Below are 19,957 nucleotides of genomic sequence, written 5' to 3'. Positions count from 1 at the left end.
GATTGTACCAATGTGCGATTGAAACAACATATTCCCTAGCATCATTACGAGATATCTTTAACGATTGTGTTTGACATTTAGCGACTCGTTTGTGGTAAAAATTTGCAAATAAAGAGAATGCTTTTACTGAATGAAAACGGCTTTTTGGCTTAAAAGTGATTATGACATTAAACACCACAAAGGAAACACACACCACTTTATTTTATGTTTCTTTTGTTGTTTTTATTATTACGGGGGGCTATAACGATAAAGCGAACAAACTTGAAAGTACATAAAGCATTCCTTGATTTGAACGTCTTAATAATAGCTTCTCATCAAAGATAAGCTACCTGTTGACATCTCTATGGAAATGTGTTTTTCACTGATTGCGTTTCCTCATTAAAGTCACGAAACTTCTAATTACGTATTCAACGAGTTTATATGAGTACACTAGTTGTTGTTTTTTTTACCAAATTTCCTAATGATTTACCTGGACTTACTAAATACTAAGTCAAGTAGACGTTGAATTTTGAGGTATTTGGTGCATAGAGATACTAGTTTCTGCAAGCCCAAAATGTAGGAGATTGTGACAAAGCAAACTTTGTATGATTTGGAGTATCCTATTAGTACTTCCCCAGCCCATTCCCTGCCTTGACATCTTTTACTAAGCCTTGAGGCAACTATTCATCCATTCGAGACTTTGTGACGTTCAAGATTTTGATATAAGGTATATTAACAAATGTAATTAATTTATTAAATTTAAAAAAAAACATTAGGTAAATTTTCAATATATTTTTTATTTTTATAATTAATGACTTATTTATTCTTCTTATACGTTATTTTTATTAAGCATTGATTAAGGGTAATTTTGAAAAAAATTATTTAATGCAACATTAATTTTATAAAATAACATATATTTTGAAAAAAAAAATTTCTCTAAAATGTTAATCTGGAACGGCAGGAGTAATTTCATGATTAGGGGACGGATTACCAAATAACTAGATTTTTAACCCATTCATTGCACGAAATTATTTAAATTAAATATTTTTATATTTATAGTTAGCTTTTTTTTATAAAAACATACATGTGCGTAAATAAATATATTATTTTTAAAAATATTTATTAGTATATTAAATATAAATACAAAAAAATTTAGAAAAAAAATTAATTATATTTTTAATTGTACAATTCTTTTCTTAAAACTATTGAAAATTTTTAAGATTTATTATTTTTTTCAAATAATAGTAGTGATTCAATACTTATTTAAAAATAATAAATTAAAAAATAATGCAAAATAATAAATATGAATATATATATGTATATATATATATATAATATTTAAATATTTAAATTGAACTATTCATTTTTGTTAACGTGGATATTATGTTAATGTATACTTAATTTTTGTGTGTTTATAATTAATATTGAATCAATAATTAAGGATTAATATTTAATTATCAAAATTATATTATAAATAATTAAGGATTTTTGTGTGTATCTATTTAATAAAAAATTATCAAATTAATATTCAGTTATCATAATTATTGATAAATAGATATAAATATAGACTAATATGATATATAACCAGTGCATGGCACGAGTTTATTATTATGTTTTAAAATTTTGAATTTATTATTTCAATTTTTTATTTTATATTATTTGAGAGTTATAGAACATAAAATCAAGAGTAATTATTATAAATAAATAATCTAATTTAAGTTTAAAAAAAACTTATTTACACACATTTGACGATAAAAAAATTACTTCTTTCACCGTACAACAAAAAATTACTTTAAAAAAAAATCAAAACATGACATAAGTTTGTTGTTTTTTTTTTTTAAAAAAAAACGTGACATAAGTTTCTTTAGACCAACTTTAAAATTGTTCTACTTTAATAAGTTTGACTTGTTTAAAAAATTGAAGGCTTAAATTTATCCAATTATTTGTTGTAGACTATTTTTAGGTCCAATATGAATCTTCTAAAAACTTTGTTTGGCTTGTTAGTACACTTAAAAGTGTACTTCATGTAAAATAATTATTGATTATTTCATATTTAAACATTTATTTTATATTAATATTTTTTATTTAAGACTTTGAATAGTTTGTGTTGTTTCAAATATGGATCTTTTCCTATAAATTATATTTTTTTTTTCATGTTTAGCCCTGATTTTTTTTAGCTTTTAATCACTTTTTAATGATGTGACAATTTTAATGACACAACAACACTGATTACATGACATTTTTATAACATGATATTTAATGATGACAACATTCATTAGCTGTTATCACTTTAAAAGCAACTTCTGATGGAAAAAAATGATCAACCCAAAAAATATATATATTACACATTTTATTTAATATATATATAAGAACTGGAATAAAAAATAAGTAAGTTATAAATACTTAAAATATATTTAAATCTGAAAAGTTAAAATAAAAATATTATATTCAAAAACAATGATTCAAATTTATTATATAAAAATTAATGTATTTTATAATGATGAAATTGAAAAATATATAATTTTATTCTATAGCCATTGATATTCCAAATACCATATCTAGCATGTGATTAGTTGGGATCGAGCTTCATTCCTATAATTCAAAGTTTCAAACTTTGATGCCTCTAGTTAAATTAAAGCAATCCTTTTTCTTTCTTTTTTTTTTTTACAGAAAAACAAACCCATTAACAGTTGTTTTACATACTAAATAATAAATAAACATACGAACATGACACGTGTACAAACTAATTTACGAGATTGATTTTAATATAAAGCTTTTTATTTTTAACCAATTAGATACTTTAAGAACAATTTATAAAGTAATTATCACAAAACTTACTAATTTGCAATGATATAACAATTCATAATTGATTAAAATATTAAAAAAACTTTATATTATACACATTCTAATTGTATTTCTAAAGTCTAAACTGTTAGAGACTAAAGAAGAGGCTCAATATTTTGGGAATTTGTCCATCAGTGTCATTAAATAGAATGAATAAATTAGAACAAAAACTATTTATTTAATTATTAATAAAGGAAAAAGGTATTAAAATTTAAATGTTGTTCTCTAGGATCACGTGGTACTGTTTTTCAATTAAATTAATGTTTTTATCTTCATAGACTTCTCAAACTTTAGTACCAATTTTTAATACACACGTTATAGAAATAAAACTCTAGTTTTAATTAATTAGAAAAAAAATACTATAAACATCTAAAGAACAATAACTAATTAATTTCACCCAAAAATATAACTAAATTAATTATAACTCATTTACATTTCATTTGGAAAAGATTTTGCCATTCAAATAGCATGAAGTGAGTTCCATAGTACAAAAAAAATTATGTGTTTACAACGAGAAATACAACTTATATCAGTGATATCCACTCATTATTTCTCCAAAAGGTAATTGTTTGATGGATTGACATGAAGATTTCCGGCTCAATTCTGGGCATGCATGCAGCTAGCTCGAGAACTCCCCTTCTCCCTGCATATTTGAAGTTTCAACTTTCTTTGCCTTAGCTGATGCTGCAAGATCCCCTTTGCAGTTTTGTAAATTACCACCTCATCCATATCTTTAATGTTTAGCCATCTTTTTTATACACCAAAATAATGGTATTTAACAGGTGCATGCACCGATAATCAAGATATTAAATAAGAGGATTTTAGTCTACATAAAACAATATCTTACTTTTATAAAATATTTCTTACCTATGTACATTAAGCTTAAACATCTAAAGATATATAGAAATGAGGTATTACTAGCTAATCCTACCGTTTAATTTCAAAACTCAAACCCAAATTAATCTCACTTCACCAATAATCACCAACATTGATGCTAGCTACTCTCCCTTCCCAAAAAGGGCTTCAACATCCCCATGTTTTGAAGAAGTAGCTTCGTTGGAACCCTTATTAAAGTTCATTCCCCCAAACCCATATTGTTGCACCACAAGCACCGAGGAGCAAGAATCAAAGCTATTCGATGCAAGCATGTCCCCTATGACCCCAAGTTCAGGGCAATCAGTCCATTCCATCAAATTCGACAACACCAAAGAGTTCCTTCCTTTTCCATGCCCTAAAATATACAAATCATAGCTCCCTCTATCCAACTCATTAAGCACCAAAGGAATATCATCACCAGTGTGCACTTCCTTCTCAGAATATGTGATTGAATCCTCGTTGTTCACCGCCATGAGCCTGAACAAACTCACATACTCCTCATCCAACTCCTTCTCCTTCCCACTATCAATTATTGTAGACAATATCCCATGCGATTCATCATTTGTTGTTGCATTTGTGTCCACTTCAGCAGCCTTTCCGTACAAAAGAACATGCACCATGGAGAGATGGATCCCGGGGTGCTTCGCCATCCTCCAAGAAATGGCCAAGGCTTCACGATCATCGGGGCCACCGATGAAGACGACGCAGACACGCAGGCTTACCTTCGATAACGACCCGTGCCCACGATCAACCAGGATTCCCACTGAACATGGCGCGTAGTTCATCACGTTTTGGTTTATCTCCTTGAATGCGGGGTTGGTCACTTCTAGGGTACCTGAAAGATATAAGATGGATCAAATGATTAAGAAAGAAATAATAAAAAAAAAATGTAACTTCCATCGTCCTACTAACAAAATTGATAAAATTTAAATATATTTTTTCTTGTTGTGATTTATTACTCTGATTTATCATCAAATGTTAATTAACTTTAAAATTTCAGATAACGTTTTTTTATTATTCAAAATATTTATTTTTGTTACTGTTAAAAATGTTATTTAAGAATGAAAAAACAAAAGGAATTACAAGAACAAATAAAATATTAAAGTTAATTAGCATTTGATGATAAAAAAGGAATTATAAGATACCTTCCGCGCTGGAGTGTTTGTGAAACGGGATGAGAATCAACGAGGCGCGTTTCTCGTCGGCGATGTTGTAGATGTCCTTGTGAATGGTCTCGTAGGAGGAGACGGCGCTGAGAGTCTCCAGGCTGGTGTTTGTGTGCCCTTGCTCCGGCGAGATTTCGGCAAAAATATTGGCAATGGCCTCGGTGTCAGCTTGTGATTGATGAGAACTGTTATGATCCACAAGAAAGGCGGTGCCGCGGCCTTTGAGCTCGATGAGTTGAAGAGAAAACACGCGGAGACGGGAAGCGTTTGTGGCGCTGCATGCTTCAAGGATGGTGATCATTCCCGCGGCTTGGCGCGCGTTGTGGACACAAGCTACTACTCGGATATCTGCATCAGCCTTCAGGTTTTGTATGGTCCTTAGCTTATCCTTCTCAAATTGCTTTCTTGGCTTGTATATGTAGTTGATGGTGGGAGACACTAGTATAGTCATCAGAACATTAGCCGTCGTCATAATTGTATAGAAATCCCTACTCAAAATCTGAAAATAAAATTACATGTATACAGTTATTCATCAGAGAAAATAGTAATTACAGATTTTCATGTATAATACATAAATGAGTACGTGCATCTTTGAAAATCTAAAATGCATGTATGAGGAAAAAATTTAGGATTGTTTGGATCAGTTTCCCTAAAATTAAAGTAATTGTAGGAGGAAAAAAATAAAATAAATTTCTTCATAGGTTGAAATTAGTTCTCTATTAGATAATTTGTAAATGTCTTTTTATTTTTTAGATAAATTATATTAGAAATTTTTTACAAATTAATTAATAAAAAACTAATTTTATCTTATGAAAAAATTATTTCATCTTTTTCTTTTCATTGAAATATTTTTAGAGACATCTAAACATGCTACATTATCTTACTTTTGAACATGCAATAAATAGGTTAACTTTTAAAATAACAACCTTAAAAGTTATATATGTTTCATGGTACTAGCATGTTTCTCATGTTTAGTATAAGTAGTTATATGATGTGCTTCTTACTTTTCTATATAGGTCTGCATTATATAGCAGTAATGCAAAATATATGAATTGCATGGATGAGCACTTCCTGTGCGTCATCTATTTACATATTGGTTGATAAATTTATTTACTTGTAAAAAAAAACATAAAAAGATAATTAAATAGTTAATGTATTAAACTTAAGATTGAATCACATATTATTCAAGTTTGATTCTTAATTAAGTTTTTTTTATCATATTTTACTTGTCTACCAACTAAATTCTGCATTAATTAGGAATTTTTTTTTATGAATAAGATGGTTAAAAAAAACTAACAGATGATAGAGCTAGAAAGAAATCAAATTGGCAAACAATAAACATATGTAACTGTTGAAGCATGGCAACCAAAATTAATACCTCTCTGTCACTTGCAATGTTTAGCATTACTAAGGGCAAGAGGCCTTTGGTGTTCAAAAGCGCTCCAAGGGCCACTCCATCTCGAAAAGGCATACGATAGAAGCCAGTGGCTATCACAGTGCTTACTATCTTTGTGCAGCATGACAAGAGCGTGATTATCATCACATTACGCAACTTTGTCTTTTCGAAAGTTGCGAAGTTGAATCTTATACCACATCCAATGAAGAACAATGGTGCCAGATACATAGAGACAAGATCGTCTGACCTTTCCATCAACATGTCCGCGAATTTTCCCCTAGGAAGAATCAGCCCGAACACCAATGCCCCAACAATGGAGTGAGTGCCAAGCATTTCAGTAACATGTGCACAAAACAAAACCCCTACGAGCACATACGACAACTTGTAGTTGTCCCATTCATTCTTGTCCGTTATTTTCTCTATCAAACGGTTAAGTGAAGGGCGTAACATGTAGTAGCAAAAGAGGACAAAGATCATGGTCAACATCACTGACACAAAGGGTTTTTCACTATGAGTGGCAAAAGGAATCAGAATCACAAACATTGCCCAATTGTAGAAGTCATTAATTGTGGCTGCGGTTACAGCCACTCTACCAAGACCCGTGTAGAGGATCTTAAGATCAGCAAGAATGTGAGCTAGAACAGGATAATTTGTGACACTAAGAACCAAAGCACAGAATAAATATGCACTAGGTGTGTTGAAAGATGACTTATCATCTGGGTAGAGAGCTTGACCTAAAGAATATATGGCAGTCCCTAACGCCATTGGAATGATGGTGGCAGCAATAGCAATGGTGGTTGCCTTTTTTCGCGCTAGTAGGACAGCGTCTAGGTTCATCTCCAAGCCGGTTAGGAAGACATTGTAGATGAGACCCACATGTGCCACTGTCTCTACACCAAGGAGTGCTTTTGGAGGTATCACATATGCAGTAATTTCTGATTTTCCAACTATTTCTGGACATAGCAGTAAACCTGCCTACATTGCCAAAAAAAAAAAAAGTGAAAACAAGAACACATTTAGGACACCCACAAACTATTAATTATGGAAAGAGTTTCTCAATGTATGAGAAAGAATAACACTTTTAACATTATCTTTTTTAAGCACATGTTTGAATTGTTATCACGACAATTTCAACCTACTTTCCAGAAACATATAACCTTCCTTGCTGAAGTATCGTTAGGTTTTGTACTGTCACGAATTCACCGCAAACACAAACATGTGCAAATACATTTTTATTATTCGTTAAAATTTATTTTAAAATATAGAATCACCCGTGAGAAACATTAATAAAAGAATCCTTGATTAAGATAATGTTTTTAGCTGGCATTTCCTTTTGCACAATTGACAGTGGAAGATCAACAAGCCTTCCTTGGTATAGTACTAAACGTTTTGCATCAAAAGTTGTAAATCAATGGTCCTACATGGTTTCCATCAAGTCTCTCTCTCTTTTTTTATTCAATTTTCAACTAGTAAGAAAGAAACATCTTGTTTCTTACTTGATTTCTCTTAATGTTTCTCATACGGAAACACGCAGGTAAATGCATATATAACCAAAACAATATGATAGAGGGATGATATTAATTTGTACGTAAAATTTCGGGTGTGCATAGAATCAATTATAAAATAAAGGAACATGACAGACATAATTCGTGGTTAGTAATTTACTGTTCTCATCAAAACATTTGTCAAAACAATGTCTCACTATTTAACAATTTCAAAAATGAAAAAGAGAGAAAAGCGTGCACTTACAAAAAATTCAGCAACAAAATGTGGTTGATTGAAAGGTCTGAGGATGTAGTGTATAAAACGAGTCATAGAGACAATGAAAAACAATAGGAGGGTAAATTGGGGTAGAAAAAATCGTAAGATGTTTTCACTTTTCCAAATCTCATTGGGATTATCTACAATAAGTTGGGAATGTAAGGTGTGGTTTTCTGGCTCTTCCATAGCTTATCTTGATATGTCACTTGTATCTTAAACCCTTGTAATAATATCAATTAGATTTTCTTCCAACTTTTGCTTTCTCCTTTTCCTCTCTTCTCGTTGCACAAAATATGAACATCTTTGTCGCCAGCATTATCCATTTGATGAATCCATTAATGATGTGAACGAATAATAACAGAGGAAATCAGTGGGGAAAAAACCAAAAAACAAATTAATAATGATGCTTTCTTGTCTTCAATTACGTACAACTTAACTGATTTGCTATTTTTGTTCGAGGCAAGTAGTTCACAAATTTTTAATTGATTCCGTTATAATCTCTTCTATTATTAGAACATCTCTTTTATAGAGATAGAACATCTTAATTACCATAATATTAATATTTCATTAAGACTATACTTTCTATTTTAAATACTAGAAAATCGATTATTATTTTGTTATAATTGTTATAATTACTTATAACAAAAAATCTTTAAATATATAAATTTTATTATATTCAAATTCTTTATATGACTGACACGTCGTAAACTCGTAATCAAGTGTGAAGTGTTAATCCTAATAAGATCGGATACAAAATTGAGTGATTATATTTTGAGAATAAAAAATTTTAAACACTCAATCAATAATTTTTTTTTTCACTATTTCTCTTTTCTTGTCACATTATATCATCAGTATTTTATCTCTTTTCTCTTCCTTTTCTCTTTCAAGTTGTAGATAATTTTCAAAAAACATTTTTCTAAAAAATTACCGTTTGTATTACAAGGGTTAGTCGCTTGTATATAGCTGCGTCAATCCAAGTTAGAAAAGGAATGATGCAGAAACGAATGCTTTTTAGTGAATATACCGTCAAGTCTTTTTATTATTAGATGAATGAAGTGTGTCTAATTAAACGAATGAAAAATAAAACATGATACTGGAAACGAATGCACGTCAAGGTTTAACTGTTTCAGATATTGCCAGCAAGTGACTCTTGCACAGGCTTTTTCGTGGAACTAACAAATAGGGAATGGGAAAGCATCTTAATAAGAGAGCATGCTGCTACGGTTTCTCTTTCCAAATTTATGCCTGAATAGTATGTTTTAGATATTTGCTGTTAAATTAATACTGGTCAATAAGTGTTAATGTTTTAATTTGATAACTAAAAATACTAAGATAGATATTCTAATTGGAGTGTATTACTCACATACAATAATAAATTAGGAGGTAAAAGGGTCCAGTAAAAGTATTTCTGTCGGAAAAAACTGTTAATTTGAGTTATATGGTAAAAAAAAAAACAGTAAAGGCAATCACAATGACACGAGTTCCTTGAATCTTGATACCACACCATAGTAACAAACCAATTATTTTAAAGTCAATTACACAGCATATTATCTAGATTTGGATTACGAATTTCAAAATTTTAAGCAAACGTCGGTCTAAAAAAATCCTAGCAAGCGTTCACAAAAAAATTTACCCAATATCGGCTAAAAAATAGCTTGGTCGATTTTGACCAATAGAACCTATCCGATGTCGGCTGAAAAACATCATTGGTCAACATTGGCCGAAAAATTCTTAGTCTAAGTTAGCTAAAAAAATAGCCCTGACCAATGTCGAACAAAAAATCTACCCAACATCGGATATAAAATAGTCTTAGCTGATGTTGGCTAAAAAATAGCTCTGACCGTTGTCAATCGAAAAAACTCTAGTGGATGTCGACTGTAAGAACCTAGTCAATGTCAACTAAAAATAGTCATGCCGGATGTTGGTAAAAAATACCTAGCTGATGTTAGCAAAAAAAATCCTAGCCAACATCAACCAAAAAACCTAGCTAATGTGGTTCAGAAATAGCTTTGGCTGATGTTAGCCAGAAAACCCTAGTCGATATCAGCAAAAAAATTCTAACCAACATCGGCTAAGAAAATCTAGTTGACATCAGCCAAAACACCCTAACTAACATCGACTAAAAAATAACCTTAACCGATATTGACTAAAAATAGCTTTTGCTGATGTTGGCTGGAAAAACCTAGTCGACGTCAGCTAAAAAACCCTAACAAGTATTTACTCAAAAGTTAGTCATGACCAATGTCAGTAGAAAAAATCTAGTCAACGTTGACCAAAAAAATCATTGGTCAACATCAACTGAAAAAACCTGAATGATAAGGACCAAAAAAATCCTTTGCTGACATTAGCAAAAAGTTCCCATGAGTGATGTCAGTAAGAAAATAACCCTAACCAACATCATCTAAAAAAAATCTTAGCCGATATCGACAAAAAATAGCTTTGATTGACATCATACAAAAAAATTCTGACAAAAAAAATCTCAACCAACGTCAGTGAAAAACAACTTATGTCGATATCGACCGTAAAAACTTTGGTCACCCGTAGTTGTAAGTGTTGAGCGAAAAAGAATCGCGAGCAAGAACGTGAGTTAGAGAGTGAGCATCTCCGAAAAAAGAATTTCAAATTCTATATTTTTTTGAGAAATTTTGAAATCCCACTATTTTAGTCAATAAAAATGATTCATAAAAATACCAAAAATTAAATTTTCTTTCAAATACTCTATCCAAACAATCTATTTTATTATGAATCATTTTAAATTTCTTGAAAATATGAATTTCCCGGTTAAATTCCTTGAGTCAAATTTGAAGCCAGTATTCTGGGTACAAAGTAAATCAAATGAATATTACCAGCAGGCAAGCTTTAAAACGAAACCACTATTTATTTCAATAGCTTTATTAATATTCTAGATTCAAAATTATAATGAGCTCAACAACATATATCAGAATAGTACTCATGTTTCTCCATATCAGCAGCACAGAGCCATAACTTTTGGAGGGTCAAGTTCCTAAAGCTTTGCCGTTAACCCACTCTGAATTGGTTTCGAAGAACCATTATCCTTAATGTCATTATCTTTAGAATCCATTTCACATGCATTTGGCGGAACATCTACTGCAGGGGAACAGTTGAAGAATCCATGAGGCTGCACAAAGAAAGGAGCTTCATAAGTCAGACGTTAAATACGTAACATGAGCAAAGTAATAAGGCCGAATCATCCAAAAAGGGAAAAAAAAATCAGTAGTTAATTGATGGAAAAGATGTTGTCCAATGAACATCGAACAGAACAACAATACCAAATAATTTTTTTTATTAATATTCTAGTATTGTTCAAAGCTCCTCGAGTTCAAGCATTAAAAAGACATGAGAAACAAACCACCATATAAAGTAACCTAAAATGATAGGCAAACAGCAAACTACTCAAGAAAAATCGACGAAGAAATCAACAAATAATTACCGTGAGCATAAAACCAATGCGCTCTACTGGCATAACAGGCCAGTCTTCCAAACGAGGAACGTGTGTGATTCCAAATATATACCTGAAGATAACACAACAGTTAGTCTGGAGAGGAAAAAATGTGAATGCATGACCATGGTAAAAATTATAGTTAATTGGAAAAAGAAAATGAACATTGAAGAAACTTATTTTGACAATATTTGAATGAAACAATAAATAAAAATCTCAATGGGCTATTGTTTGATGCAGTTACATACTTATATACTACTTCAATAGAGATCACTAATTTAGAATAAATTTTTTTGTAAAATATTAAGTATAAACCCTGAAGAACGATTTCATGAAGTCAGGTAGGTGCATGAGTCAGAGAATGAGGAAAAAAGAGGGGGAAGGTTTACCAAAGAACTACATTAGTTTCTTCCAAAGATCGGTTCTGCTTAACCCATGTAGCTAGTCCTTCACCAACACGTGGATTTTGATTAGGAAATTCTCCTCCAGGAAACAACTCATCACGTGAATATGTTGTTACCCAAAAGTTATGCTTCAAGAAAGCAGCTCTTCTTAAAAACTTGGCTTCAGAGCCTGCCAATGGCAAGCAGTTAGAGCCAGGTACCAGCTTATAGCCTGTCAACTGTCCAGTTCTATTGCATGTTCTCGTGTTCCTTACCTGAAGGATTATTAAAACATTAGCAGGTCTCCATCAAAGAATTAACTCAAAAAGTAAAAAAAAAGCAGTTGGAATCATGGTTTAACACAATATACAAAGCGTATGTTTAAAGCAAAGTTCAAAACAAGATACCAACCCACTGTAAGTATTTTCCTGGTGATAAAATCAAGTACAAAATTTTCAGCACTAGGTTACAAAAGACACCTATTTGAAATTACCAAAAAAAGTTCCATGGGAAAGCTTTCAGTTTTTTTAAAAGCATAACAGATTCTTGTCTGATCATTGCAATGCAAATAAGTATTCGACAGTTTGACAAAATTCAAAATTACCAACTCCAATAGTTTGAAGTTGGCGGTAAAACCCACAAAAGACTTACAACCCAATGCCGAGCAGTCAAAGAATTGCAATCACGCATGGCTTCCAATTCAGATCTGAGCAAAGTCTCTTCAGCATAGAATGCATTATTGTGAACATTCTTCTCACCTGGTTCCTCGACTTTCATATTGACCTCCACAACCTATAAAACATCTTGGGAGAGTAAGAATGTGCACTTAGAAAAGAATTACATACATAGTTTATTGGAGAAGGAGGAAGCTGTTCACAATTGAACTTGAAAACAAATCATGAAAGTAGCCAATTCTGTTACTTGAGTGTTAAGGTAACAAAGTGGTAAATTTGGCTTCTGAATACACAAGGCAGATCACGACAAGGGACTTTTCAACATTGTAATAGCATACAGCCCTGAATCAAAAACTTGAAATTACATGGAAAGAAAAAAGAAATAGAAAAATAGGTGGTTTTCATTAATCAAATGAAAAAAATAGTGCACTTAATTCAAGACTTCAAGTTGACTGTAAAAATTATAAGATGAAAACTAAAATATGAATATTTCTGCGGGAGAAAAACTCACTGCCACCAGGACATTTACAATCACCACTTTATTTGATTCATCTACCACTAAACTAGAACTAAGGGATGCCACAGAAATAATTCTTAATTATTTTTATTAATAGAGATAGAAACAGATAAAGCATAACCTATTAAAGTCACATTTAGTAATTCAATGCAAATTACCTGATTCAAAGCTTCACCAGGTTTAGAATCAACAGACATGTCCATGCGAGCAACAAAAAAGTGCTGATGAACTGGTGCATATAGACCAGGCGCAATCATGGTTCCATATTTTCGAAACTCTCCAGGCAGTAAGGCTCCTAGGCTGAGAATTCCAGTTAGCTTTACTTCAGCTTCGATCCTTCCATCCTGGAAAAACACATTTTCCAGATTTAAATATCATATTCAAATAGTTCAAGAAAAATCCACAAAAAAAAAAAAAATCATGCTGAAGGTTCCTTCAACCAAAAGTAAAAGCTAACTTATTCAAAGAGTAAAGAGATGCAGAGTCTAATAATAATTCAAAGGGTCGGAAGATACTGGATATTTGTGAATTTTACAATAATTAACATAAGATTGATTTAAAATGTCATTGTCAGCATATTTGTCTCTTAAAAGGATGTGATACCCTACTTGCCTGATAAAAATGCCAAAAAAATCCATACTCATAGTTGGCAACAGTACATATGAAAGAAACTGTAAGTCTTCTAGATCTTCGGACTTCTGCTAAGCCAGTTCTCCAGTCTTGATGTTTCCAGAGCATTCCATGATCCACTTCATGCAAACATACACAATTTTCAATTGTTTCCACCCCACCAGTGAAATTTGTGAAGTGAGCATCAAAATACTTGATGTATCCCAAACAATCACATCCCTGTAACAACAAACATTAACCTCAGATAAAAAGGAATCCAATCAGAAAGAATACGGTGACAAATGATAAGCATACAAGAGAACAAATATTATTCTAATACCTTCTTGAGGGAATGTGCATTTTTTCCCAATCCATCTTCCCCAGCATCAAAAGCATTTTTTCTGTAATGTGGATCATTTGGATCTCCATAGGGAACAACCATCTCCACAAAACTCAGCCTATGAGCAACAGGCCTTCGTCCATGACTACCATCAACATATGCAACAGAATATATAACCAAACCTTCTTTGGGTGTGAATCCAATACGGAAATTCCACTGTTAAAAGAGAAAGAAAAAAGACTAGTAGTTACAATGAATCAAATATCTTTGCACATTTCCAATGACAAATAAACAATATAGTAACTTAACATCTACCTTCTGCCATTCAACAAAATACCCATTGACACGGAAGCTTGGACCTTCAGGCTGAATAATTTGCAAGGGTTTTACATCACTTCTATCAGAGCCACCTCGGGTTTCACCAGGAGTATAGTTCCTCAAGGGATCAACCGGTGGGAGGGGAACAAGTTTACGATCTTCAAACTCTAACACCACCATGTTTTGCATATCAACAAGAACATAGATACCCTCAACAGGTCGGGCATAGCCATTTTCCATAGGACAGTCACTCTCGGATCGACAAAATATGAGTGGTTTAGCAAGTCTTTTCCCAGGAGCATCTGCTTCACTGTGATAACCAACACACCTGCAACAGAGTTATGCAGAATAAAGACTCAATAAAGAAAATGCAAAGAGATAGAATAACAATGTCTACAGAAAAGAGATATATCAACAATGGTCATCCAACTAAAATTACCACGGATCAACCATTACAAGGTCCATGTCTTCAATACCCCTTTTCTTCATAGCCTCTATAAATGGGGGAAAACTTTTGACAACAGCCTCGCATTCTGCATATTCCTCAGCATCCTGAAGATAGAGAGATTATTAGGGAATTGAGGATTGCAGCAGCTTAAAAAAACTCCACATTTCTGATTATCTTTCAAAACAAAGCTTGGGAATCCAATTTCAGGTTTAGATTTTACCAATATACTAAACCAATCATTATTATTTCCCACTCATGGTGAAGGGTGACATGCAATTTTCTCCATTTACTTTGTAGGGTTGAAAAGGCAAATACATAAAATACAGACTGCCCATTAATATTTGAATCTGATTTGTTATTCAATATTCTTATATGAAACTATCATTGTCTCATTCATAAACACATAAAGAGCAAGTCAACAAATTAGAGACTCTGCTTCCATTTATACAGCATATCCTTCAATTGAACTGACATTAAGGGGTGAAATTATTTTAAAAACACAGCAGTATCACACAATGGTTAGAAAGGTAATCAGAAGTCACAAAAGAAGAGACCAACATACCATTGGAGGCTGAACATCAGGAACAACATGTGATGAAATTACTTTCCCTCGGTGATGACCACCTCGAGTTACCGCATGTACTTGCGACAACTCAACAATCCATATACTAGTCTCATTTGTTTTCCTACTGTAAACAACAAGCCTGGCACATCTTGGAGGGAGTTTAGCTGGAATCAGAGGTCCTCCTCTAGCTCTTGGAAGTAATGATGGTTGGAAAGGTGGAAAGAAATATGCATCTGCCAGTGCAACAACATTTTTATCTGGCTCCAGTAAAACTATTTCAATGAAGCGCATACTATCTCTAAGCTGTAACACATAATACAACCAGAGGGAGGAGAGATATCATAAGTAATCACTACTTCAACTCATTTAATTTTCTAAAACCATCCAAATCTACAAGTATATCCACTTCATTAAAAAAAATCATAGTTGACAACCTCAGGAGTAGATCCAGCAGCCCGCACAGTTGCCACAGCCACAGAGATTTCAGCAGCAGATAAAGGATCCAAAGGGTGGCTTGACTGTGCCCTTGGCATTGCAGCAACGACTCCTATGCAACATTACAACAAAAATAGAAACACAGTTAGCTAATATTAAAAAACATGAAAACAAGCAAAGCCTGCATTCAAGAACTTGCAAATAAAAAATTGAAAAAAAATAGGATGTAGAATTTGACTTCCTTCTTACTTTTTGGTTCTAAAAAGTGCTTTCTAGACAAATTCACACCACCCATTACTCAAGGATCAATATCTCATCCAAAATTTATTAAGTTCTGGAACAGACAAGAGATATTCTTGCAGTGGTCCTAACTCTATAATTAAAAAAATTACAATTTTTTGTTTGAAACATTATTTTCATGAACCAAAGCATACGTCGACAAATACGTAGAAGCACACAATCATTTCACATACTATCACCATACGCACATCAACATAACACATGAAGTCAACCATGTCTTTATTTTTTTTATAAGCTCAGTTACTCTTTTTTTTGGGGGGTAACTATTATTATTACAAAGTATCCACCGGCTTTAATGACAACTAATCTCCATAAGAGAATTTAACTGGCCACCTTGGGTTCTTTACATCCACAGCGCTCTACTGACGCCTTACTTAAGGCGACCGAGTCCAGTAGCACTCAGTCCAATGACTTGTTGGTGCTCAATTGCTTAAGGTGTTCATTTCCTCATTTGATCTATATAGTTTTGTGTGTAAAGACTAAAAACGAGTTAGTAAAAACAAATGATGGACTAAAATTAGAAATTTGTAATAAAAATATAAAAGATTGGATAAGTATAGCACGAAATAAGTAATTAAACTTGTATGCAATTGAGAGCATTTAATTTATGCAACGTAAAAGAGAGTGGGAGTGAGAGAAGAGAGATGTTAGGAAGCGTACCCTTGGCAGCAGATGCATTGGTGGAAGAAATGCGGGGGACGTCGGTGACGGCAGCAGTCCAGTCTTGCGGCACGGCGGCGGCGGTGGCGGGGGCGGGGGAGGGGGCAGCAGCTAGGCGGGGAATGGCGGCGGCTGCGTTGGTGGCGGAACAAGAAGAGGAGGAGGGTGACGTCGTCTTTTGCGAAACTGAGGCCATTGGAGAGGATTTGCTATTTCAGGGATTCCGCCACCCCAATAAGTCTGGGCGCAGTACACTGACATATACAGCAAGAAATTCACCCTCTTCTTCTGCGCACAACCTGATTTGAAAGAAACCAAGAAAGAAACTACTCAAGACAGAGACCAGTAAAAGAGGAATGAATAAATGGGAAGCAGAGGAGCCAGCTGTTATGAATACGAAAAGGAAGGAGAGAGACTCTGGGTTTATATACTGTGAAATCAAGCCAAGTGTGTGTTTTTTTTTTACATTTTCCCTCTCCTATCACTTTTGCCTTGTTTCCCCCTTCATTTCTTTTCATTATCATTATTATTGTTAGATTTAGATATTGTATGTAATCTCTATTCATAAGTGGGAAAAGTCTTACACTCAAATAACTAACCACAAATTATGTTAAGTATATTTTGTGTCAAAATAAACAGATTTTTTTTAGGCATAAACAGATTGTTTTGGTCTCATTACTTAAAAAAAGTGACTGTTTTAGTCTGGACGAAAACATAAACATGCATGATGATATTTAATTAATTTACAATTACAATATTAAAAGACCAACATTGTTGTACCTTTTCATCTACATTTTTTATTTTTGGAATTATATTTTATTTGCACTTAGTGGAAAGATTTTTTATATGGAGTTGAAATGTAATAACAAAGTAATTGTTATCAATTAAAGAGTATAAATAATAAATAATTATTTTAAAATATAAAATAGTTGTTTTAATTGAAGAAAAAAGATTTATTTATTTTTTATAATAGTTATAAAATTATTATTATTATTGGTCGATTCTTTTGACAGTTTTTTAATCAAAATTATTATTATTATTATTAGGATTAATTATTTTTTATTTTTTTATTATTGTTATTTGGAATTAAATCACCATGTGATACTTTGTTATTATTATTATCATATAGATGAGTGTTGTTAAGATAGGAAAATACAAAGGGATTATTGAGTTAAATCTGTGTCTTAAATTAAGAAGATATTTTGTTTCCTCAAAATCAGATTTTATTTTTCTACAAATTTTATTTTCCTACTAATCATAAATATATATATATTATTTTATTCTTAAAAGTGTTAATAGTATTTTTTAATACATTTTTTTATTGTTAATTAATATTAAATAAAAGATATATAATTATGAGCATAACTAACAATGAATTAAATAATAAGAAATATATACATAAATTTATAATATTTAATTAAATAATTATAATAATATTTATTTAAAAAAATTATTAAAAATAAATAAATACAAAATTGTTACTAATATTTCACTTTTTGAAATTCACAAGAGACTTTTTGCTAAAAGGATAAAGACAAGGATGAGATAAGAGAGATGCACGAAGTGGGTGTACGCTAAGATTTTAAAGGAAAAAATAAAGGTGGTAGAAGAAAGAGGGCTTATCAATGGGGTCCAATACGATAAGTAGGTGAGGGGTTGATAGGATGATCTGCTTTTTCTTTTGTAGATTTTCATAAAGTTCAAACAAATAATAATCTATTTTGACATCACACCCTACCTTTGCTTCGTATCATCATAATAAGGATTCCTCTGTTTTGTGGTGTCTATTAACGTTAATATTAAGATAAAAATAATATATATCCATGTTAAAAGAATATTATTAATATAATCACAATCAAATGAATACATGAATGATTATGATGAGTTTTATTGAATAAAAAATTATATTCTTATGATTAATTGTTATTCAATGATTTGGAAAAATTCAAATCTCATGATAATTTTGTTTGTATGGGTAAAAGATCAACTTTGTGGTAATAATTGATCATGAGGTGATTTTTTTGTACTTTTAAAACAAATTTTATACTAAGTAAAGTTAAATTTATAAAAAATGAAAATTCAATTTTTTTAGGTGAATCAAATTAGTCTACCTGTAAATTTAAATTTTTAGCATATTTATATTTTTAAGATAATTTTATAATTTTTTGAATAACTTTTAAATATAATTCTGATTATTCTCTTTAAAAAAACTCATTTACATCTTCCAAACCAATAAATTTATGTTTTTCTTTGTCTCTTTTTTCTTTTTGTTTTATTGCACACGTTTGTTATTGTTTGATTTTAAATTTTGTTTCATTCCAATTGTCAAATTATTTAAAAGGTGTATCATTTGGATTTATGATTACTCAAACTAAAATCCAAAGGTCAGCCGCCAAATATGCTCTGACAATAATTATATATTTTAAATCATCTTATTCTTGTAAAATAACTCAAAGCAAGATTTGTATATATTTTTTTTCTGGTTTTTATCATTAAAGTTGTCTTTGAATTAGACAGAAATATTTTTTTCCCCCGAGTTTAATAACTTGTGCATGCTAATTTTAAGTTTATAATTTACCAATTTTTAATATATTTGAAATGTCATTATATATCTATATATATATATATATATATATGCGTGTGTGTGCATGAGTGTGCGTATGTTTACAAATATTCATAAGTATCCGTTAAAAAATTAAAACAAAACAATAAATTAAATGAAAAACAAATAAATTTAAAACATATTATTATACTAAAACAAATACTTATATATATAGCTCGTTTTAAGATTACTACCTAACATTCATTTCTTTTACCCACATACCTAACAAATTTTTGTGTTTCATTTTACTACTCACCATTAGTCTGCATCCGTTAAGTGATGGTGTGTCAGACGGAATGTCACGTCATCACGCCTAGTCACTAAACACGTAGGCACAGGCGTTCATGTCATTAATTTTTGTTCCAGTCACAACTCATTCTTCTTTATTGCCATTACCAGACAATCGTCTATGTGCGCATTCGCCACGGTCACCATTGCGGTGCTGAAAACCATACAAACAAGACAAAGCATCTTCAATTCCTTCTCCTCATTTGTGGAATTCGAGTTTCCTCCAACAAATTTCACTGAAACAAAGGAAATTATGTTGGATCTCAAGGCCTTGAGCCGCTCTGAGAGCCACCAAAACTTCGTAACCGTAATCGAAACCTCTTTGGCGTTAAATGA

General features: G+C 31.6%; 2 protein-coding genes across 3 annotated transcripts; both read right to left on the bottom strand.

The window, feature by feature from the left end:
- Positions 1-3,654: 3,654 nt before the first annotated feature.
- Positions 3,655-7,491, bottom strand: LOC114415853 (cation/H(+) antiporter 15-like). Its single transcript, XM_028380712.1, has 4 exons — positions 7,465-7,491; positions 6,244-7,236; positions 4,845-5,364; positions 3,655-4,534 (listed from the first exon to the last, which is right to left on the bottom strand). Exons 1-4 carry the CDS (start codon positions 7,489-7,491, stop codon positions 3,822-3,824), a joined length of 2,253 nt encoding a protein of 750 aa, XP_028236513.1. The 3' UTR covers positions 3,655-3,821.
- A 3,351-nt stretch (positions 7,492-10,842) lies between these two features.
- On the bottom strand, positions 10,843-17,130 carry LOC114416416 (copper methylamine oxidase-like). Of its 2 annotated transcripts, none has more exons than XM_028381278.1 (12): positions 16,732-17,130; positions 15,771-15,883; positions 15,334-15,639; positions 14,763-14,875; positions 14,321-14,651; positions 14,006-14,221; positions 13,669-13,905; positions 13,215-13,400; positions 12,517-12,657; positions 11,872-12,140; positions 11,474-11,555; positions 10,843-11,161 (listed from the first exon to the last, which is right to left on the bottom strand). In XM_028381278.1, exons 1-12 carry the CDS (start codon positions 16,925-16,927, stop codon positions 11,027-11,029), a joined length of 2,325 nt encoding a protein of 774 aa, XP_028237079.1. In that variant the 5' UTR covers positions 16,928-17,130; the 3' UTR covers positions 10,843-11,026. The 2 variants fall into 2 exon arrangements, with proteins under 2 accessions (XP_028237079.1, XP_028237080.1); XM_028381279.1 differs by lacking the exon at positions 16,732-17,130 and adding an exon at positions 16,021-16,081.
- Between the last annotated feature and the right edge of the window lie 2,827 nt (positions 17,131-19,957).

Source organism: Glycine soja, chromosome 6 (genome assembly GCF_004193775.1).
Source record: "Glycine soja cultivar W05 chromosome 6, ASM419377v2, whole genome shotgun sequence".
Lineage (NCBI taxonomy): Eukaryota > Viridiplantae > Streptophyta > Magnoliopsida > Fabales > Fabaceae > Glycine > Glycine soja.
Note: the sequence above shows the minus strand (reverse complement) of the source record. Positions and strands in the feature narration are given on the sequence as shown.

Excerpts from the sequence above, each read along its gene's own strand:
- LOC114416416 (XM_028381278.1), bottom strand. The coding sequence starts at position 16,927 with ATGGCCTCAGTTTCGCAAAAGACGACGTCACCCTCCTCCTCTTCTTGT. Across the intron at positions 13,401-13,668 it reads TTTTTTGGCATTTTTATCAG|GATGGAAGGATCGAAGCTGA; the intron begins GCAAGTAGGGTA and ends GTGTTTTTCCAG. Across the intron at positions 12,658-13,214 it reads CTGGTGAAGCTTTGAATCAG|GTTGTGGAGGTCAATATGAA; the intron begins GTAATTTGCATT and ends GATGTTTTATAG.
- LOC114415853 (XM_028380712.1), bottom strand. The coding sequence starts at position 7,491 with ATGTATTTGCACATGTTTGTGTTTGCG. Across the intron at positions 7,237-7,464 it reads TGCACATGTTTGTGTTTGCG|GCAGGTTTACTGCTATGTCC; the intron begins GTGAATTCGTGA and ends TTGGCAATGTAG. Across the intron at positions 5,365-6,243 it reads ACATTGCAAGTGACAGAGAG|ATTTTGAGTAGGGATTTCTA; the intron begins GTATTAATTTTG and ends TTTTATTTTCAG.